At 38.0% G+C, this 21,241-nt stretch overlaps 3 protein-coding genes across 9 annotated transcripts; 1 reads left to right on the forward strand and 2 right to left on the reverse strand.

Moving 5' to 3' along the window:
• Positions 1-100: 100 nt before the first annotated feature.
• Positions 101-5,602, reverse strand: LOC132202653 (transcription elongation regulator 1). Its single transcript, XM_059629694.1, has 17 exons — positions 5,445-5,602; positions 4,709-4,823; positions 4,411-4,654; positions 3,924-4,299; positions 3,604-3,716; positions 3,414-3,552; positions 3,096-3,354; positions 2,818-3,041; positions 2,600-2,748; positions 2,337-2,545; positions 2,133-2,283; positions 1,978-2,075; positions 1,655-1,889; positions 1,048-1,233; positions 732-995; positions 596-673; positions 101-539 (listed from the first exon to the last, which is right to left on the reverse strand). The coding sequence occupies exons 2-17, from the start codon at positions 4,819-4,821 to the stop codon at positions 324-326; spliced, it is 3,054 nt and encodes a 1,017-aa protein (XP_059485677.1). The 5' UTR covers positions 4,822-4,823; positions 5,445-5,602; the 3' UTR covers positions 101-323.
• A 207-nt stretch (positions 5,603-5,809) lies between these two features.
• LOC132202655 (zinc finger C4H2 domain-containing protein) lies at positions 5,810-7,322 on the forward strand. 2 transcript variants are annotated; one of them, XM_059629703.1, is made up of 5 exons: positions 5,810-6,099; positions 6,194-6,365; positions 6,551-6,729; positions 6,822-7,037; positions 7,098-7,322. In XM_059629703.1, the coding sequence occupies exons 1-5, from the start codon at positions 6,041-6,043 to the stop codon at positions 7,225-7,227; spliced, it is 756 nt and encodes a 251-aa protein (XP_059485686.1). In that variant the 5' UTR covers positions 5,810-6,040; the 3' UTR covers positions 7,228-7,322. The 2 variants fall into 2 exon arrangements, with proteins under 2 accessions (XP_059485686.1, XP_059485685.1); XM_059629702.1 differs by having other exon boundaries at positions 5,812-6,099; positions 6,804-7,037.
• Positions 7,323-9,262: 1,940 nt separating this feature from the next.
• On the reverse strand, positions 9,263-15,309 carry LOC132202654 (ensconsin-like). Of its 6 annotated transcripts, none has more exons than XM_059629695.1 (14): positions 15,140-15,309; positions 14,520-14,585; positions 14,254-14,429; positions 13,784-13,951; positions 13,607-13,728; positions 13,201-13,343; positions 12,166-12,321; positions 11,292-11,462; positions 10,866-11,014; positions 10,476-10,812; positions 10,242-10,360; positions 9,933-10,177; positions 9,741-9,870; positions 9,263-9,628 (listed from the first exon to the last, which is right to left on the reverse strand). In XM_059629695.1, exons 2-14 carry the CDS (start codon positions 14,557-14,559, stop codon positions 9,443-9,445), a joined length of 2,142 nt encoding a protein of 713 aa, XP_059485678.1. In that variant the 5' UTR covers positions 14,560-14,585; positions 15,140-15,309; the 3' UTR covers positions 9,263-9,442. The 6 variants fall into 6 exon arrangements, with proteins under 6 accessions (XP_059485678.1, XP_059485679.1, XP_059485680.1 ...); XM_059629696.1 differs by lacking the exon at positions 15,140-15,309 and adding an exon at positions 15,091-15,113; XM_059629697.1 differs by lacking the exon at positions 15,140-15,309 and adding an exon at positions 14,911-14,931.
• Positions 15,310-21,241: the final 5,932 nt, after the last annotated feature.

The raw sequence follows: 21,241 nt of genomic DNA on the forward strand, positions 1-21,241 counted from the left end.
AAGTCATCATTCAATGGTACGGCATCAGGCAGTTTTGACATCGTCTCGAGGAATAGCTTTAGGAAGTGGGTCAGTAAATGATGTTTATGTACTTGACAAATTATTTTGCGCAAATTAATTTATTGCGAGAATTTGTGTGCAAAGTATACCCATATTAAACTGATATTTAAACACAAGCTATTCTTTAAAGGGCACACAAAATGGTATTGGAATAAACCCTTCATGACAAAAAAAGACTAATGTTAAGTATAATTAAAACCATGCAGCGCTAACTTCCTCTGAAGAATGGGTACCTCACTCAGGAACCTCTCTAGTCTCAGAAATTACTTGATTCCTCTGCGAGTTGGCTCTGAAGCTGTGGGTGGTGGAGGTGGCCCTTTCTTTTCCAAATCCTCCAGGAACGTCACAAGCATTTTCTTTCTGTCACTGCCAATGTGGTCTAGCACCAGGTAGCGCTTGTCCTTCTTCAAAACTTCCTCAATGTCGTGTAAATGCTGTGGCCCCTCTGACATTGATTTGTATGTGATCATTTTAGTCTCCTAAAAATAGCATGTTGAAATAATTTTTTTTTTAACAAAAAGTAAGCAATTTTTACCTTCAAAAGTTCCCTGAAATCTGCTTTGGCAGCAACCAACTTATCTTTCAAATATTCTTTGAATTCTCGTTCACATTTCTAAGGATTAGGAAGAACATAAGCTAACATTCAAAATTTAAAAGTAGATTAAACATACCCGTTCACTGGAGGAGAATTTGCTGTATCTGGGATCATCTTTGATAATCTTTCGGATTTCCTTCCAATTTGACGTCAATGACACTTCTGGTGTCTCATCTAAAAGCTCCCTCAATTTTTCCCTCTTCTTACGTGTTAACTGCTCAATGTGCTGTGTGAAGTATTTCTCTTTTTCCTCTCTGTCCAGCAGACTGACCAAATCCCACCGACTGTCCTTCCTCATCAGTCGCTTAGCCTCCTTCCAAGAAAGATCTGAGTTGCGCACCTGAGGACATTCAATTATAAATTGGCACTGCAAGGGAAAATTTCAGACTCACCAAGTCCACCAGTAAGGCAACAAATTGTTGCACTGCCTCATCATGTTTGTGCAACTCGCGCTCCTTGTCACGCTCACGCATGTGAGATGCTAAGGTTTGCCGTACCTCCTTCTCTCGTTCCCTCAAGCTGGCCTCTTGCCTGGCTTGCTTCTCCCTCTCTTTATCCTTTTCACCTTCATCCTCAGACTGTGGGACATGGTACAATGATAAATTAACATGGCAAAATTTATAGCTTTTTTAGTCAATAATTCAAATGGGAAATTTAGAATCAATATTTTTTACACTTCTTGTGCAGGAATGGCACAGGAGAACAAGCGCTCAACTTGCAGAAGCTCACAGTTCTCAGGCTGGCGAATGGAAACTCTTAACATTACTGGAGAGATTTTACCCTACAGGCATTTAAGCTATTGCTTGTGCGCGATTAATATTTTCCTACTCGAGAAAAAGCTGCATTATACTTCCTTGGAAGAATTTTCACAATAAATACATATTTCATATCTAACAGACCATAATTTGTTAAGTAAGGAGAAAGGAAGCTATTTAAATTTAAGATTAATGGACTACAAATTATTAAGAAAATCTTGGGAGAATTAATGAAATGCCTCACCTTCTCTTTGTCCTCATCTTCAGAACCTTTTTCATCCGAGTCGTTGCCCTCTTTGGAGTTATTCATTATAGAACTTACATTCTGGTCTGCATCTTTTTTGTCATCTTTTGATTCTGATTTGGCACGACTATCTGAATCTTTGTCTCTGTGTCTGTCCTTTTTATCCTCCTTCAGCGACTTGACATAGTCATAGAACCAATCTTCCCTAGTGCTGCTAGAGTCAACTGCTCGGTATCTGTAATTAAAGTTAATTTGATTATTTGTTCCATTTTGGTAAAAAAAAAAAAAAAAATAAGTAACGGAAAAATGTTAGTAATAAATACCTTTTGTCATCGTCAATCTTCTTCTTTATGTCTGACCACCTTGTATTCTTATCAATTCCATCTGTTTCTTTCAGCAGAGCCAAAAAGTCTTTCTTGCACTGTAAGATATTTAAGGATAAGCCCTATAATTATTTCAAAAGTTTAATTGAACTTACTGTTTCTCGCTTGCGCTTCTTGTCCTCCTTTTCCTTGCGTCTGACGTCAATAATGTATTCATTGAACAAACTCTCACGCTCCCTCATTTTCTCAATGTTCTTGAATCTTTCGTCTTTGCCGTGCTTTTGTGCAAAGTCACTGAATGTGGATCTGAAAAAAAAAACACTTAACACTTTAATTCTAGCAAACTTGAAAAAACCTACTTTCCACTCAGTTTTGCTTCCTCCATTAACTTGAGGAAGTCATCTTTTCTCTCCCTCATCTTCATTCTCTTTTCACGACGCTCCTCCTCAGCTCGCTCCTTTACATACTTCTCAAAAACTTGCTTCCTCTCTTTGGAGGTGAGCAGCAAGTATCGTGGATCAAATACAATCTTATGCAACTCTTTCTCCCAAGTTGAAAACGCAGATACCTATAATGACATAGTATTGAGCACAAAGAAAATAATCTACAAATGAAATCTTACTTGTTTTTCTTGCAGCATACTCTTGAATTGTTTAATTCTGGCCTCAAGAGGCACAACTGCTCTTTCCCGTGCTGCTCGAACCTCTGCTTCCATTGCTGCCTCTTTGCTTGTATCAAGAGGTTTGCCATTTGACCCATTTTTCTTTGAATCTATTTTTAGTACAGAGAATTGAAAAATATTTCAATTGAAAAAATTGAGGAAATTTTTCTTGCTCTTACCGGAATCATCGTCTTCTTCTACCTTTGCCTTTTTAGAGGCTGGTTCTTCACTCTCGCTCTCACTCGAAGCATCTGGCTGATTTTTCTTGGTTCCATCTGGAGCCTTCTCGAGAAGCTTGTCTACTTCTGGTCTATTAACCAAGTCACTTGGTTTTTCCCACACACTTGCCCGTTGTGATGGATTGTAGAAAAAGACCCTACCGTCTCCAGTCCAAACTACACACCTATGAAATTAAGTTATTTAGTAGGCAGATAAATATATTCAAGATGAGACTAACCATGGTGTTCCTGGGACCGGAGTACTAGAAACTGGCCTAGTTTTGTCCTGTTTCTTGTGGCTCGCAGAGCTTTCCTCTTTGATGACCGCTCTGGCTATTTCAGCACTCTTTTCTGTCTCGGCTGAAATTTTTGCCACATGTACAGGCTCTGGCTTTTTCTCGGCAATTGCCACATGCTCGATTTGTTTAAAAGGCTCTGGCTGTGCAGCCATTTCAGCAACTCCCCCCATTCCTGGGACTCCTCGGGACATTTTAGCTGCTGCAAATTTTTAATATTGTTGTTACATATTTGAAGGTTTTGTCATTACAGATGCAAACCTTCTAAATCCTTGAGAAGCTGAGGCCTCTCCCAAACCGATTCTCCGGTTTTGGCATTGTAAAAATAAGGTCGACCGTCTGGAGCTCTGTGTTCTGACCACTCAGCCGCCTTCATCTCAAGATCAGGTCCAGGATTGACCTAAATTTACAATTTCAAGTAAATAATATTTTATTTTTCAGATCTTCATACCTGAGGTGGCTCTCCTTCTTCGCCAGGGACCTGAGGCACACTGAAATTGTTGTAGGTATTCATAGGCGGCCAATTGTTTTGCATTCCAGGTGGCCCTTCATTATATCCAACGCCTGGAATGGGAAAAAAATCAAATTATAATTTGTAGTAAATTTTTCTGCTTCCATGTAATCGATATTTTTGATTTTATATATTATAAGATTGTAAGAAAAGAGTTCTGCTCAAAATATTAAATTTTTATGTCTTCATCAAACGACAAAACTCAATATCTTTTGATTTTAAAAACTCAAAAGCTACGAATTAATCAGGCGATGGCTCACCTGGCGGAGGCATTCCGAAGGGTGGTGGCATTCCTCCGTAAGGCATGGGTCCTCCGTACATCATCCCCATGTGGTTGTTGTATCCCTCCTGGTCCTGCTCACCGCCGTCCTCCTCTGAAAACTTTTGAGTGGCAGCCTGTGCTTGCGCTACAGCCGCTTGTGCGGCTGTCTGAGTTGATCCCCCTGCCTGACCAGGGCCACTGTTTGTTTGAGCTGCCATTTGCTCTACCTGTTCCTGTGAGAGGATCTGCACGGATGCACCCTCCGGCTTTGTCCAGGTCGTCTCCCTCGTCCTCGCACTGTAGTAGTAACTCTTGCCCTCTCCGGTTTTCGTCTCTACCCAAATCTCACTGTTCAAATCTACGCCTGACATGGGCTGAGGAAATAAAAAAGATATTTTAATAACAAGATGCCTAATTGAATGATCCATCTATTTTAAAAAACTGAATCTGAAGTGAATATTTTGATAAAATTTATTTTTGCTTACGCCGGATGCAGCTGGATTTCCACCCATCATGTGAGGTGGCATCCCATGCGGTGGCATGGGACCCCAGTTTGGATCGAAGGGGGCTCTAAATCTGCCCCTGCCAAAATGCCCAGGAGGCGGCGGCGGCCCCCTAAATGGAGGTCCTCTAGGGCCTCCAGGACCTGGAAAGCCGCGACCTCTGAAGCGGGGTGGCCCCATCCCTGGAGGTGGTACCCTGGCACTGAAGTCATTAGGGCCTCGACCTCTGTAAATGCTGTGAATATTAATTTTCGAGCTCTTGAAAAAGATGGAATTGTACCTGAAAATTCCTCCGCGCCCCCCTCGCATTGCACCTCGGAAGGATCCATTTTGGCCATCAGAATCAAGACCGGCCTCTCCAAACATCTCCCCTTCGACCTCCATCGATTCCATCTCTAAATAATGCAAACATACATGTGATTTCATTAATTTAGTGAAATAATGCTTTCATATTTTCATATTTAAAAAAAAATCATGTTCTTTATCTATGAAGATTATTTTGACCTACATGAAAAATCAAGATAATAATTATTTTATGTGTATGGTTCAGATTTCAGATGCAAGAAACAAAAATGAGACTTTTTCGAGGATCAATGATTTTCAGAAGAATACATAATAAAATAATTTTTTTCCCTGAAACACACCCAAAGATATAAAATGTCCTCTCGAATCAGTCGAAATTCCAGTCATTATGCTTCACCATGGTAACAAATCCATCGTGAGTCCCGATTGTTATTTATTTAGTTTAGAAATTTGCTTGTTTTATTGAAATTTATTACCAATCATCAAAATTGTACAATGCATTATAATCTTAAAAGACCAAAGGTAAGAATTAGTGGTCACAGGGAACTTTATTTTCTATAATAATAATGGTATAATGTTTTGCGGAAATAGAATCACAAGAAGTGATTCGGAAGTTTGAATTCTTTTTAATCGGCGCTCCTCACATTCAGCGACGAGCAAGCTCAATAACTCGTTCATTCTGGATGCTAATGAAAGTCAGATTATCAATTTACCTAACTACAGGACGGATGCTGTGGAGTTAATCTTGATTTAGGTCGTTTTGTTGATGTTTTCCGCCCGCTTGCAAGTCTTTTCGGCTTTTCTTTCGCCGGGCAACAACTCACGCGTACAAGCAGGAGGGCCACTGCAAAGAACTCGTCTCCCGACAGGCGAAACTTGTTGTAGCGTTTTGTACATCAATGACGATGCCAAGGACGTTTTACAAGTTTTACACGATTTGATTGGCTGTGACGGGTCGAGTCTTGTTCCCTGCAGCAGGAAAATTATCATAAGACTGTATGTAACGATACCCCCACTCCAACAAATTTCAAAAGTTACTCATCGCCCTCCTTGCTCCTTTTCAAACACCCCTATGGTGGGGTCGTATCAATCCTCCCGCATCCTCCATGATGAATTTTCTGTCAATTTCGCCCACTGTCATTCCTGTCGTCTGAGGTGTTTTAGCATTTTTTAGATTTTCTTCGTGTATGCTGTGAACCACCCTTGAATCGCCTCCCTTAGAAGCTTTCCTGAGGTTTGCAACGGTATTTTAAAAACAGATTTCAAAATAGAAATCACGCTGTCGTTGCGAGTTTTCGATTTTTCCGAGATGTTTACCTTGGAGGAGCGGAACATGATGAATAAACTTGACGCACTGAAAGATATCAGGTGACTCACGATTTATGAAGCGTTCTTTTTCAACTTCATGAAATAAAACGATTAAATTATTTTAATTTTGACTAATTTCGTGAAACATTTTCAGGTCCAAGACCTTGCAGCTGGAAAAAATCAAGGCTCGAATAATTAAGCAAGTCTCCACAACTCACCAAGAGCACCAGAGTTTGGCCGAGTACCGACAAGAAATGGAATTGTTGATGCAGGAAAAGATGGCCCACGTTGAAGAGCTTCGACAGATTCACGCAGACATCAATGCTGTAAGAATTTTTTTTTTCAAATCGCCACCAATTGGTTAATTTATTATAAATTTAAAATTATAATATTTATAACATTTGTATACATATATAGTAACAGTAGAATTTATATTTTTTTTTTATATATTTGGAAAATTACAATTTTTTATGAGAATAAAATTAATCAAAGAATTGATCATAAATTTTAGATGGAGAACGTCATGAAGCAAGCAGAAGAGGCTCATGTGAAAGCTCTTGAGACTGCCAAAAGGCTGCATGACGAGTACATGCCCTTGAAGATGGAAGTGGACAGAATGCGCCACGAGTGCTTGGGTCTGGATCGCCTTCCAGAGCTGCACGAAATTGACTGTCGGCTCTTCTCGCCAGAGTAAGACCTTCAATCCAAAATTCTTTTAACTTTCCTTTTCTATCCAATGTTCAAACTATATAAGTGCCACTCAGAAAACTGTCGAATTTCAGCTTTTTTGAGAAGCCTGTCATCAAGACTGCATGGCCTGTCGAACGAGAGGAGCCTGCGCCGATGACCCCGGTCAACTTGATGCATCACGTTGTGGCCCCTTCGTCGTTCTTGCAGCCACCACAACCACCTGCACCACCCCCGATGGGCAACCAGCAGCCGGTCAACAAGGTGCAGGAGCCGAGGACAATGCTCTCTGCCTCGGCGCCGTCATTTAGGTATTTGTAAATAAATTGTTTTGCATAGTGCATTTATAATTAATTATTTCAAAATCACAGGCAGCAACCACCACCGATGAAGGCGTGTCTCTCGTGTCACCAGCAAATCCATCGCAACGCACCGATATGCCCTCTGTGCAAGGCCAAGTCTAGATCTCGCAACCCGAAGAAGCCCAAGAAGAAAGACTAAATTTTTACATAATATATTTTATGTACTTAATTACATGTTGTAATTAGTGTCAAGTTTTAATTAAACTAATCGAAATATAAATTGACGATTTTTATCGGTCCAATGTTTGATTGCAATGCTGCAATATGTGCCAAACGGATAATGTAATATTGGCTGCCAAACTTAAAAATTAATTTCCACGTAAACGTGACTTCTCATAATGATATGAATGTAATGATAGGTAATTAAGCAGTTGCTGCCCTCAAGAAGTGTGCATTTTTTGTGTCTGAATGGGCTACATTCAGTGTTCTGTATTAATAAAATTATTGACGTATTATTATAATACAGGGAATTTGTTGTCTGATTTACTTATCCCATAGTAAAAAAAAAACAGCAGAAAATTAAAATATATTGGTTTTGTCATTTAGTTCCTTTGCATATTTTTTAATCCCTCTCTAATATTCAATCAGTGATAAATAGGTGGCAAAATTTAGCAACATGTCTGTGAGGGAACGTTTCACATGGTATCAGGTTTCCAACTTTTTTAACTCAAAAGTGATGAAACTTGTATATCAAGTCAGGAAAGAAGGCAGGTACAAGAAAAGTCAAAGAACTTTCAAAACTCGACAGTGGCCTTCAGGTTCCATTGAAAATTTTCAACTAAATCAAGTGATGAATGTGTAAGTCATGGAAGTGTTAAAATAAATTAAAACGGGAACGGGAGTCATGTCGACAGCCTGCGCTTGCAACAATTAATGGGAATATAGTTACCTGAGCTGCGCCCACGCTGGGCACAGAGCTCAGATGCTCTGAAAATAATACTGGGTGAGATAGGGCAGGACATGGAGGTTAACCCTAAAAGGCGTGTTGGATAGGATGTAAGCTGAGAAAAATGCAAGGTGTCAAATTGCATACGTAAGAGGATAAGCACTCATATAATCATAATACGTTCAATTTTTTGTTTGAACTCACACTGCATATCACCAAAGTGGTTAAAAGAGCAGCAGACCAGGCTAAATTATCAGTTCCCTGTTTTAGCTAAAGCAGCGAGCAGCCAGGCTGAGGTGCCCAGTGCATTGCAGGTATGAGCATTTTTGCGGCCCTCCGTTTTGGGACTTGAGTGAGGATTCCAAAAACCCAGGACGGGAACTGATTTTTAATGGTGGTGGAAGTATTTTTAAATCTCTAGCACCACTTCAAATCAGTGCTCTCATATGGGTACGCCAGCAGATTCTACACTTGGAATTAAATTCCCGTCAAGATTGTAAGCATATTGGGCTTTTATAAACTATATAAGTGCAAAATGCTTAAACTTATTGATTGTTTGACTAGAACAACTTGCAAGTCCACGTCGCACCAAATTTGCCTTTTTTCATTCAATGTTATTGATAAAAATCAATTTAAAAAATTTTAATGTACCGCCATACACTCATTGTTGAAGTTCTTAAGGATTGAAAGAATCAATAGAAATTCCTACTCTTTTTTAACCTTAAAAACAAGAAACAAAAATCATCAGATTTATGTGTAACATAATTTTTTTAACAAAATGGGTATAATTAATTATCATTTTTTTAACGTGAGAAAGAAAACAAAAGCAGTTTTCATTTTCAGGAAAAAGAACCTCTATTATTTAGAATAACAAGTTGTTTTTCCACTTTAACATGTCATGCAAATAAGTTCTTGGCATAAAGCTTTTGGCTCAATTTTCATTAAAAGCAATATGCGAATTTTCAAGGTTTCCTTTCCCTAACTTTTTCCTTTAACATTTATAGTTATACTCTATTCCGCGTGCCGAAATTTGAATATTAGTGAGAGCGTGGGCCGAGCGAGACCCACCGCCGTCTCTGCCACATACATACTTGAGGGAGGCAATTTAGCCTCCTCGTGCGTGAGTTACCAGTCAGTCAAAAATATTGTGGTTAGGGGAAAGAAATGAGCATTCACATGAAATATACTTTGGAAATTAACCGAATGATCGATATTATGATTTTAATGTAAAATAATTTGCTGATTATTAATTATTAAATAATTATGCCTGTGGTAAATATGTCACAAGTTGTTGTTGTTGTTTTTTTTTACCAGATTTGTGATACTTTGTTTAAACGGTACAGCAAGCGTACCAAGAGCAGCACAAATATAACCGTTCTTGCAGAATAATAACATTTTCTTACTTTTTCAATCTGTACAGGGTCAAGCCAAGTATTCACAAAACTGAATGAGTTGGAGCTTGCCACTGTCATTCATTTTTGTGACCATTTGTTTCTTGAGGGATAGAATTAACGAGCATCACGTCTCCCATGATGATGTCAGAAGCTGGCTGGCAAACTGATTTATCCATAACATCCCTATTATTACTTATTGATTTAGCACTCTCTACATTATCACTAGGGCTGACTCTTCCCTCAGTCTCCTCTGCTCCATCCTGTAACACAATTTAAGTATTCATAATCTTATTTCGTTCAAATTAAAGGAAAATAAGCTTTTAATTTGCTAAGTAGTTTTTTTCCAAATTTTATACCCAGAAAAATAATTACCTTATTGGAAATAACCGGGGCATTCTTTTCGCCCTTCCTGGTCCTGGACATGATCATTGCTACCCTCTTTCTCCTCTCTTCTCGCTCTTCTTCTTCCTTCCTGAGACGCTCTGCAATTTCTTGTCGTTGTCTAACAATAAAAAGGCACTTATAAATATATAGTATCATTATTATCAAAGTTCCGAATCGCACCTCTCGGCCTCCTCTTGTGCTTTCTTTTCCTGTTCTCTCTCGAGAGCTTGTCTTTGCTCTTCCTCCTTTCTTTGGGCCTCTGCCTCTCTTTCTGCCTGTTCTTTCAGAAACCGCTCCTCCTCGTCTTTCCGTCGCTGCTCCTCTTGTCTTCGCAGCTCTTCCTGTCTGTTGTACTCTTCTCGTCTTGCTTTTGCTTCTTCCAATCTCTTCTGCTTCTCCTCCGCCTCCTTTTCAAGCTGGCGGGCCTGTGAAACCCAGTAGCGGCGTGAAATACAATACTTGTAAATAAACACACCAAAACAAGCCCACCTTCATTTCCTTGGCCAGCTGAGCTTCTCTCTCCTGCTGTTCACGAATTTGCCGCCTACGTTCAGTGAGAGCTGCCTTTGCCTCTTCCTCACTTGCAATTTTCTTTGAAGTAAAAGAAGCTAAAAATAATATAATAATTAATTTACTTAGCAAAAGTTGTTGATCAAATCCCAATAAATATTGTCACGTATAAACATGAAAAAAGTTTCATTAATTTTTAAAATTGCAACTCACAGGTCATATCACATTCAGGTAATTCTTCCTTGCCGTTCTCGACTTCGGCAGGGGCTGCTACTGGCGTAGCTGGCTCGGGAGGTGGCTCATTCTGTTCTTCCTGTTGCTGCTGCTGGTCAGCTTCAGGGAAATTTTTGATTGATTGCACCTCTTCAACTGGTTCCATTGGTGTATCAGTCAAAACCACTGGGTCATCTGGCAAAGTCACTGGGACATCCGACGAACCCACTGGTGCATCTGACAAGACCTCTGGTGCAACTGCCGGACCCGTAGAAGTTTTAGCACTTGGGACAGTATTGGTCTTCTGCGTAGGTTTAGTCGGCTTGATTGGTGGTTTCTATTTACATAAAATTTAATTATCCAGTATAGGATGTTAAACTAAAATCCCACCTTCTGCTCTGAGGGAGTGGTAGGGACTGTTTTTGCCTCGCTCCTCGAAGGCGGTGGGTTGGATTTAGTAGATGACTTCATTGGTGTGCTCGACGAGGAACTACTTCGTGAAGAAGAAGCTAGATTCTTGGACTCTGGACCTATACCGTCTGAAAAGTTTATCCGAAACTCAATACTGTGCTTAAAATGAATAATAAACAAAAATCAAATATTCGGGTTAGTAATTTTTTCAATTGTTCATCCCCCCTCCCTCTTCCAATTTAAATATTTATAAGTCTCTGTTCATTTTAATTGATTTCAAGCTAATTATGTTCAGTGGTAGTTGCTCGAGCGTGCATACACGTACAAGCACACACTGTTTAACACCAAATAAAGGCAGGGGCTCAAAAAAAAAAATGAAAGCTATTTACAGTTTTGTAGTTTTACCTATGTTCTTCAACTCCTTTGACACAGCTATAGACAAATTGATTCCGGAAACAGCGATACTGTTAGGCCGCGGTTTGACTGAGGATCTGGGTCTGTGGATGACGCTTGGATGCTTGTCTTCTCCCACATTGCTTATGGCACTTTGGGGACGAGACACTGATGGTGTTGTACCTGAATAATCCAGCAAGGGTCAAGCAAATAGGGATGTGCTTGGTATAAAGGACATATCAAGGAACAGCACCATCTTACTGACTCATTAGCGCAAAAATTATTTTCAGGCATTATTTAAATTTTTCTTATACGCAACCAAGAAAGAATGAAAAATCATTTTCACTCAAAAGAAAATTTCCTAATCAGTAAGATGGTGTGTACAGCAGGTTCTCCTCTTTATGTCCTAACAAGCTGGTAATAATTTTAATGGAGAAAGTAAGTATGCAAGCCTATTGAAGTAATTATGTCAATATGTACAGTACACAGCAGCATACATGATTGCCCATGAGACGAAACGCGGCTTGTCAGAGTGCGACAACGAGCCATTACAAACGCTAATTATCTCAAGTTGGCCTGGACTCTACTTGCATTGTACGGAGGAAAGTTTAATTGGAAATTTTGGTATAATAAAAACAAAGTAAATAGAAAAGGCAAGAGAAAATGTGAGTTTAAGATTGAGCAATTTTTAAAAAGTTCAGCTTCAAATTTCAGTTTTGCATTCCTTAAAAGCCCAGACCACCTTGCATATTATAGTACAATAAAAAATGTGATGGTTATCGAGTTAGTTTAAAGTCACCTTCCACACGACATCCCATTACAAACATGTATTATTTTTGCATAAAGAAAAAGAAGACATGCATGTTCTCTCATCTCTTTGATCTACCTGCAGAGCGCAAGAAGAAAGATCTGCCGGTCTCACGCGCAGGTGATGTGAGTGTTGGTGTCAAATCGGTTTTCATTTTTCGTACGTTCGGGGTAAATGAAGTTAATGGTAAGTGATCAAACGTTTGTCTCTCACCCGCGTCAGTTTTATCTGCATCTATTATATCAAATTTGACTCAAAATTATGTCAACTTTACTATAATAGGGTCCAATCTGGCTAAAGAGAGAAATTTGCAAAAACTCCGCAACTCCAGCACTTCGTTAATGCAGTGGAATTGTCACGGACAACTAATTACGCTTTCAAAATTGCAAATTGCCCCTTAGGCCAAATTTGTAAATACAGGAGCTGATTTAAGAGATGTGATTCTATGGAAAGATGGAATCTAAAAGTTTGCTTCAATGTCTTGCCAGAAGAGATCAAAAGAATTCAAAAATGAAAATCTAAATATAAATTTTGATTTTGAACCACAATCGCATTGATTATGAATTCAAATTACGATTCTACAAGCCAGCAGAAAAGGCAGCAGATGAATCTTGTTCCTTGAGAGCAAGACAGTACTAAATAATTATCACAATGAGAAGAGTTGGCACTCAGAGCTAAGTGCTTGCAAAAATACGCCAAAGGCATGACGCAACCGCTCAATACCAGCGGTAAGTCAATAACTGAGCACTGTATCTTTCCACAGTATCACATCATTACACTAAGTTTAACCTAACCCAATGCGATTAAAATGAATTCGAATCTCTTCTTTATCCATTTTATATCAATTGAAACTTTTATAATGGAACAATCTTCAGAAATACGTAATGATATAAATTATTTAAATTTTCTTTTCAATAAAGGAGAGCAAGAATTTCATTTCAATCATTAAAAACAACTTGAGAGTGCTGACCATAATGAACAGATAAATAACCTATCTGTTCTGTTCAACATGAATAAGTTAATTAAAGCATTAATAAGGAAAACCACCAATTTTTTTGTAGGATAACTTGGATGGGTAAAGAATGTAGGAGTAGTAGACCATAAAATTCATACCACTATCATCAGGTTTGCGGTGAAGCACATGAGCTGAGGTAGCTCGTTGTTTCTTGCTGTTGCTGTCAAAGTTGAGCTCTCGTTCGGACATCCGACGTGTCAGTGGTGCATTGTAGCAGCCAACATTAATGGTTGATGCCGCCCTGCGAAATAAAAATAAAGACTTTTCCTCAGCATTTGATAATCAGATTGAAACGAGTTAATGGAAAATGACACATCTATAGGTTTCATTTAATTTAAAATCGGGGAATACTAATACCTAATACTCACATGCTAACTCGCTTATGGGATTTGCTGATGCTAACTTAGCATGTGAATATCCCCCATTATCTTATCTATTACACGCTATTACATAAAGCTTATCCATCATTGAGATAACCTCCGACTAAATAAATTAACCAATTACCTGCGGCCCCAAAATGAAGTGGAGGTAACTGGATCAAGCATCCTTGGCGTTGAGCTGCCGAACGCAAACACAAGAGAACTTCGCTCATTCCGTCTTTTGGCTTGAAGTCGAGCTTCTCTTTCCTGCAAGAAAAAAATTAGTATTTTTGACACGCAAGTATTTTTCTATTCATCATGCCTGTGCTTTCCTGAGTATGGCGTCTCTTTTTTCCTGCTCGGCTTCCCACAGCACCCTCTTTCGTTCTTCAACTTGGTTTCGTCTCTCGGAGTCTTTTGACCTCATATCTTCAATGCGTTGACGCCTCTCTATTTCTTTCTGCTCTCGGTATTTCTGAGCCGCAATAGCCTGAAACATAAGTAAATAAAATTTGAAATTCAATTTGCAATGATTTTGAATGATATATGTTGTGATTACTGTGCCATTATGAACTGCCGCTGATCAAAGTTAAATAAATAATACACCGCTTTTAACCTTTACCAAATGAGTCACGGAAATGACTCACCGGTAAAGTCATCAAGTATGAGGAGTTGTCTATTTAAATAACACTGGCCAAATAGAAGCAAAATTTAAAGACCGAAGCAAACAATCATTTCTCTTTAACCCAGCTCGAAATTCAAGTTTTAATTAAATTGCGAATTTAATTTTACCTGCTGCTTGAGTTCTTCCAGCTTTTTAGCCCGATCTTCATTCTGTTTCTCCCGGAGAAGACGTCCCCGTTCTTCCCGTTCCCTTGAGGTAATATTGGGAGTAATGCTCCCGGGCGGGTTTAATCCAATTTGTGAGATAGCATTGGTGATTGAACTTTGCGATGCTGTCATTCCGGCTGTGCAAAAACAGTGCAATTATGAGAGAAAGAATAATTAAAAATTGCGCAATTGAAAATGATAATAAAATAAAAATGTGAGCTTTTTACATTGCTTCTTGGACATGATTCTCGGTGTTGAACCCTCCATTGGAGCAAATTAACAGCAAAGTGGTGCTGCGAACATTAATACAGAGGTCTTAATTACCAAAGTAAACGCATACGCACGCACGCAAGCACACCCACACAGCAACATATGTACTACTCGAATAGCAGAGAGTGTCATCAATGGAATGCCGTAGAAGGTGCAAAATTCCGCACGATCACCGCGATAAGCAAAATGCGCGGCCCAAAACTGGGTCATTGCGGTCGAAAGGCGCTCAGATGCGATATTCGGCCGCCTGCCGAACCACCGCGGAAGGCGAACCGTCCCGGAAACAAGAGCAGGTGTTCTGTTTACGAAAGCTACGAGAGAGATCAGACTCGGTCGAGACGGATCTACCTGCGAACACCTGCGAATTCGGACGTCCGACGCGAGCCGACAATTGTCGGACGAGCGGCCCACGGTTGATTTTCGCACCTCCACGGACACACTCGAGCTTCCCGGACGCACACTAATGAAAAGACGACTTGCATTCGAGTTCATACATGATTGCTCTTGTAGTAAATTTACGGTGTGCACCTCCGCTGCTAACGAGCAGTGACCGCAACTCGGCCCAAAATTGCTCTACCTGGCCAATTTGTTGCTGTTGCCGGACCTCGCTCGCGTCCTCGAGTCGACACCCTCGGCGAATCTGGCGAATTTAACGGGTTTAGGGTGAAAATTAATTGCTGCAGATAAGGACTATCATCTGGTGTCCTGTCTTGTCTTTTATCATTCGAAATCACCAAGGTGGGTGGGATACATACTTGTCTTGCCGTGCGAAAAGCAGCAGCACACGTAGCTCTTTGACTAATTTTGACAAATCGGCGCAGTTTGGTTGGCAGCAGCGATGACAAAGAGCAAAAGTTGGCATAAAAGCCGCTACATTGATGGCAGCACCTTCGTTTGAAAGACGAAAAAAATGACAAAAGCGTGTTCTGGTTCTGGCTCTACAACACCCCAAACTATGGCGCTGCAGTCAGGGAGATTTTCTCATTGCTCTAGAGAGAATACGTAAATGGCATTATACATAATAATTACGGGCTATATGACTTTATAGTAGGAGCACGAATGATAAACTTTTGTTTGAGGGTTTCAAATTTACATAATGCATAAATATGTATTTTTTGTTTCACATTTTCTCTGTATGCAATTATTTTCTGCTTGTGTACTTGTAATTTAGTACTAGAACGTTTTAACAAATAAATGCAATTTTTATTTTTTAGAAACTATGTATTCTTTTTTTTCTACTGGTTCAAATTATTTTTTCAAAATGTAAACATAATTATTTGTTATTTGTGGCTACTGGTTGATTTAATAGTAATTAATATGTGCTATATAAATTGTTCCGTTCCTGATCTCTTCCCGATCTCTTCCCTTTTTAATTTTATGCAATATGATTAATAAAATTTCATTTTTACTAATTCTAACTTAGTTTTGTAGTACCACTTTGTAAACTACTTTAAATTTTGTAAAATCATCAAACTTTTATTTTTTATTAAACAAACCTAGAAAAATCTTAATTATGATTAAATGCATTTAAATTTTAAATTTTTATTGCAAAAATAAAAAAATTAAATTGATATTATACGTATATTAACTAATGCTGTAACTATTATTAATTATTAAAAGGTACAACTTATTTATAAAATACGTAAAATTCATTATATTTTTTTTAACTAAACACAGTGATTATTAAATTATTTTTTCATGTTATCCGTTATCGTTATTAAATAGTTTATTAATAGCAGTTTACGTGCAATGCTACAACCAACCTACACATAGTTAATAGCACTTTGGCAGTAGATTAATTCTTTGCCTTTTGATACAGGCACGCGCGTCGGCCTTGCTTTCGCGGAGCCTGTGCGCCGTGTGCCTTTATAATAATTTTGGCTGCACGCTCTAATGATTTAATTAGCTCATCATCATAAACTGCGGAGGCATTCAGCTTCTTGTTCGCACGTATATAGTCCTTCCAAAATCTCGAGGGGAATATTAGACGCCTGGTGCGCCTGCCTCGGGGTGTGGAGGTGGCGCGACCCCGGGGCTCAGCCAGGGGCGCGCACCACCGCCGCCTCCTTCCAGCCGGAGGCAATAATTAGTCCTGTACCCTAACTTAATCTCTAGAGCTAAAAGGAATGTTAACGTTTCTCGTCTCAATTTAACCTTTGGTCAATCAAACTGAGTCTAGGACTAAATATACCCATCATTAAAAATGAGCAAATCAAGGCAATTTTTTTAATATTTTGCCAATGTGATCAAAAACTAATCTGCAAATTTTTGAAACAATTGATCTTTTCTGCAGATAAAGTAATCCTGGAAATTTCCAAAATTAAAAACAAAATCATAAATATGGTATTTTTACTATTTTATAAATATAATAAAAAAATTTCATTTAGTAATTTTTTTTAATAATCGAATTATTTGATTTTTTATAATAATAAATTAATTAAATCCAGAGAATCTGTTACATCCGGGTTGAATGCAAAACGCTCTGTGAGATGTATGTTTATAGGGAAAAAACTGATATGAAAATACAATATATTACAGGGCGGATTAAAACCTTTTTGAGATTCGTTTCTTATACTTATTACAAAATGAAGTACCATTTGATTGGACCTAAATGTAGTTTGCCGAGCTCAAGTGTGGTCTTTCAAAGCGTGTCCGTCCGATCGGCGCGTTTCAAGTGTGCGTCCTGGTGAGCGGCGCTATCGGGGAGGCAATAAAACTAAATGGATTATCTAGATAAAGACGCGCTCGCTACATTTCCACTCTGATGCAAAATTAATAGAGTCGCAGTATCGCGGCCCCAAAAGTATTTATTGCTACACGGTTTTGGTTTTCCGAAGCCGGCGCGTCAAGTGCCCAAATGCAGCTGAGGCACAGTAAAAAACATAAAACTTTTATTTAATAGAATTACAATTGTGGGCTTTTTAAAACGAGGAACCAAATAACCAAACCATTTTTTTAGGTCTGTAAACTTTTAAAACAAAATCAATCTGGTGAAAGAGTGGATTTCCCTAAATTTGAAACGTTGAAAATAAAATAAATAGTAGATTTTAAGTACGCTTCCAACTATCAAATTAGAGAAGAGGTTTAAAAATTTGTGGTGAATAAATATTTTGGCAAAAAGAACGGAGAATATACACAAATTTTTATTACAGGAAAGGAAAAGTTTAAAATTAAAAAAAAAGTGCAGGAAAATAAATTATTTATTTATTTATTTAATAAATAAATAAATAAATTATTTGATATCAAGAGGAAAGCACTTGAGTTCGTTTGAGATGCGCAAAAACCCTTTTTCTTTATTGCCAAAACTTTCTTTGAAATGATAGGGGAACTTGAAAACTAATTGATGTGCTAAAAGTTTCGGAGCCGCGGTGGCAAAATTCAGAATGGTGGTTTCCGCAGTTATTATTACACATCTTTTGGCTGATGATGGAGGAGATGGAGCGCGGCGCAGAGCAGAGGGGTCCAGATTAAAGCATGCGCACGCGGTGCTCTCTCGCGAACTAAACGAGCCACATTTTCAGAACAGCTTACACCAGTTGGAATGTTTGGTATTTCAATTAATCCGCGAATCAAAAGAGCAAGGGTGGTACTCTTGCTTTTATGTTGCTTTCCCTCCCCGCGCCCGCCTATATACGTTTCTTTCATATCTGCCCTCTCGCTTTGCCCATGCTCGTCGCAAGGTAGGAAGAAAGCCGAGGTTATTCAGCCAATTGATTTTTTGCCTCCTTTCCAAGCTGGAAATTTGCAAATTGTAACAAGCATCCAAGCAATAATCCTTTGTCTGCCAAAAATCAAAACTGTGAACAGAAAAAAAATGAGAAATGATCAAACTGTCAAATTCTAGCGTGCAAAAAATTTAATTTTTACAATTTGCCAGAAGATTTCAAAAATAAATTTAAATAATTAGTTTTATTTTTTATTTTGCTCTCTTAATGAAAATTTTTACCAAAAATAAAAAATTTGGTCTTCTCTTTAGGAGGCAAAAAGAAAAAAAAAAGAAAATTACAATTTTTGGTCAAGTGCACATACATTTTCCATTGATAGTGCTATAATTGAAAATTAAAAATTAAATCAATTTTTATAATTAGCATGTGATGTTTAAAGAGCTATAAAACTTGTATAAATATGAAATTTCAACAAAATTGGAGATTTGCAAAGCTGCAATTCGCCTCTATTACGCAAGCCGCTTGACTCTGAGGTTAATTCATTGTTTTTAGAATTGAATTTTTTAGTGAACTGGCAAGAGTTGCATTAATAGCATTTGCCGTTATTTAAATATAACACGACGTATTATTAAAAAGTAGAAAGAAATGGTTCAAATTTTCTAATTTCAATTTTGTGAAAGCCGATTTTCAAGATTTTGTTTCCCGGGTTGCTAATTCATAGTAAAATTATCTAACAGTGAATCATCATTCCCATTGATTCCCATGAACTTATTTATATTTTGTTTGTTTTGTTTAATTAAAAAATTAAATTAAAAGATGTTAATAATAAATTTCTGTTAACATTATTATGATAAAAAAACAGTTTAGACTTTTTAAATAAAAAATTAAATTGATTTATTGAAATTAAATTTAGAGGAAAGATGAAAAAATTTAATTTATTTAAATAAGTAATAAATTTTAAAATTGAGTAACAAACAATTACATACAATAAAAAATTTAAATTTGTTTTACTAAAATAATAATTGCAAAAATCATTTTTGACGTAAAGAACCTGTGCATGCTGATTTTGAGCAGTAATTATCTCCACTTCTGCTAAATTTGAGCGCCGCAATTAAATAATGCGCGCAAATTTGATGAAATAAACCTGCGATAATTGCCTCTAGCCACATGAAACGTACGAAAATAGACGTGTATATGAAAGTGGAGGCGCACGATCGAAGATGCAATAATGACTTAATACTGTGGCGCTGGAATTTTCTTTGATCTTGTGCGTTCGTTTTGCCTGCTTTTAATGCAGCAGCAATGCCGGCAATTACGAAACAAAGGAATTTTGAGAGCAGAGCGAGCGCAAAGGGAGCATTCTTTTAATAACGCTGTGGAGGGTGCGCATTCCACGCGAAAAATATATTTGTGTATTTGTTCAGCTGCCACTTTTGTTGCCGTTTCAACGTGTGTTTTATATTAAAAAGGCAGGCCAATGAAATATGCGGCGGCGCGCGCGTTATACCCGCGACTTTATTGGATAATATTTCTTGGCGTGCGCGCGGCCCCCCTGCGCTCTTTCCGCATCTCGCATGCAAACACGCGTTTTTAGTTTCAAACAAGATTTAATTTGACTACAATCATAGGAACACTAAGCAGGGTGGAGGAGAGTGGAGAGCCCCGGCTGAAAGAGCTCATTACGAGAGCGGTTTTATGACCTTTGACAGCAGAGACAACGAGCTGCGAACGCTCACAATTAGTGGCATGAGCTGTCTCCCTAATTTGTTTTTCAATTTCAATTACACCCCCATTATGCAATAATATATCCACGCTTAACAATTCTCAATTTGCCAAGGCCAGAATAAGCCCTTTAAAATGATAGTTCAATTTTAATATTAAAAAGTTTATAAAAAATTTCAATAAAGCGTGAGCGACGCGTTTTTGGGGTCGCTCGTCAAGCTTCATTTCCATATTTGACTTCTATCCCAATCTTTTTTTTTTTTACCAAATTTCACATTCCATTTAAACTTTATTATAATTTCAATTATATAGTCAAAATTTAGCCATGCAAATCTTTACAAAGGTGGAAATTTTTTGACCACTTTATACAAAATATTTAAAAGGAAAAGTATGAATTTCAAGCAGAGTAAAAAAGAAAAACGTTGTCTGATGATCAAATTACAGCAGAGAGAAAATTTCATATTATAAACTGTTATAAACAAAACGTTTTTGCAAAATAAACTTAATTTATAACCATAGCATTAAAAGATATAAATATCTGACATAATAATACAAAAAACCAAATTTCGAATTATTAGAGAATTTATTCTTTGCTTGCTTCTTAAATTATCTCCAAATATCCTATATAGCTTTCCTAAAAATGAAAAATAATTTAAATAATTATTTAATAATTTGCTTCATTGAATCTACGAAATTTTGTGACATAAATTTCCTATTTGTAATGAGAAAAAAGTTTAAAAAAAACCCCATCAGAATTTTAACTGCAGAAAATCGCAGTGTATATGAATGGAAGGTGGACAAAACAGATTTTCTCTCTCGAGTGAAAAATAATTGAAGAAAACTTGCAAAATAGTATTAAAAGAGCACGGTGATGCAGGCAGCGCTAATTAGAGGAGTATCATTAAAATTTCCATGGCGCATATTCTACATGTGAAAGGGCGATTAGAGCACACCTTTGCGGGGATGCTAATGCTCTTTCGCCCTTTTAGCCGATGCTGTGTGTTGCGCTGCGCATTTAATCAGCACCAGGCAGTTGATACAAAGCGCGGCGATTTGTATATTTTAATTAACGGAATCAAAGATTAGCGTGTGCTGCCTTTTGTGCCGGCAGCGGATTTAATTATGCGAGAGCATCAACTAAACTTTCGACCGGCGTAGCAAATTGGCTTAGAACCCGCCAAGCCACTCCCTCGCTCGCTCTCTCGCGCGTCCCCATGAATATATTTTAACAATGGTCCAAGAGTGCAGCGCTTTTATTAAGCAATATCGCAGGAGATGAAGAGCATCGGACT

This window comes from Neocloeon triangulifer, unplaced genomic scaffold (assembly GCF_031216515.1).
Source record: "Neocloeon triangulifer isolate White Clay Creek 2 clone unplaced genomic scaffold, ASM3121651v1 ptg000015l, whole genome shotgun sequence".
NCBI lineage: Eukaryota > Metazoa > Arthropoda > Insecta > Ephemeroptera > Baetidae > Neocloeon > Neocloeon triangulifer.

Excerpts from the sequence above, each read along its gene's own strand:
- LOC132202653 (XM_059629694.1), bottom strand. The coding sequence starts at position 4,821 with ATGGAATCGATGGAGGTCGAAGGGGAGATGTTTGGAGAGGCCGGTCTT. Across the intron at positions 4,655-4,708 it reads GGGCGCGGAGGAATTTTCAG|AGGTCGAGGCCCTAATGACT; the intron begins GTACAATTCCAT and ends CAGCATTTACAG. Across the intron at positions 2,546-2,599 it reads GTATGCTGCAAGAAAAACAA|GTATCTGCGTTTTCAACTTG; the intron begins GTAAGATTTCAT and ends ATGTCATTATAG.
- LOC132202654 (XM_059629695.1), bottom strand. The coding sequence starts at position 14,559 with ATGGAGGGTTCAACACCGAGAATCATGTCCAAGAAGCAAT. Across the intron at positions 12,322-13,200 it reads CCGCAAACCTGATGATAGTG|ATGCAGATAAAACTGACGCG; the intron begins GTATGAATTTTA and ends TTGATATAATAG. Across the intron at positions 9,871-9,932 it reads GCACAAGAGGAGGCCGAGAG|ACAACGACAAGAAATTGCAG; the intron begins GTGCGATTCGGA and ends TTTTATTGTTAG.
- LOC132202655 (XM_059629702.1), top strand. The coding sequence starts at position 6,041 with ATGTTTACCTTGGAGGAGCGGAACATGATGAATAAACTTGACGCACTG. Across the intron at positions 6,366-6,550 it reads TTCACGCAGACATCAATGCT|ATGGAGAACGTCATGAAGCA; the intron begins GTAAGAATTTTT and ends CATAAATTTTAG. Across the intron at positions 7,038-7,097 it reads GCCTCGGCGCCGTCATTTAG|GCAGCAACCACCACCGATGA; the intron begins GTATTTGTAAAT and ends TCAAAATCACAG.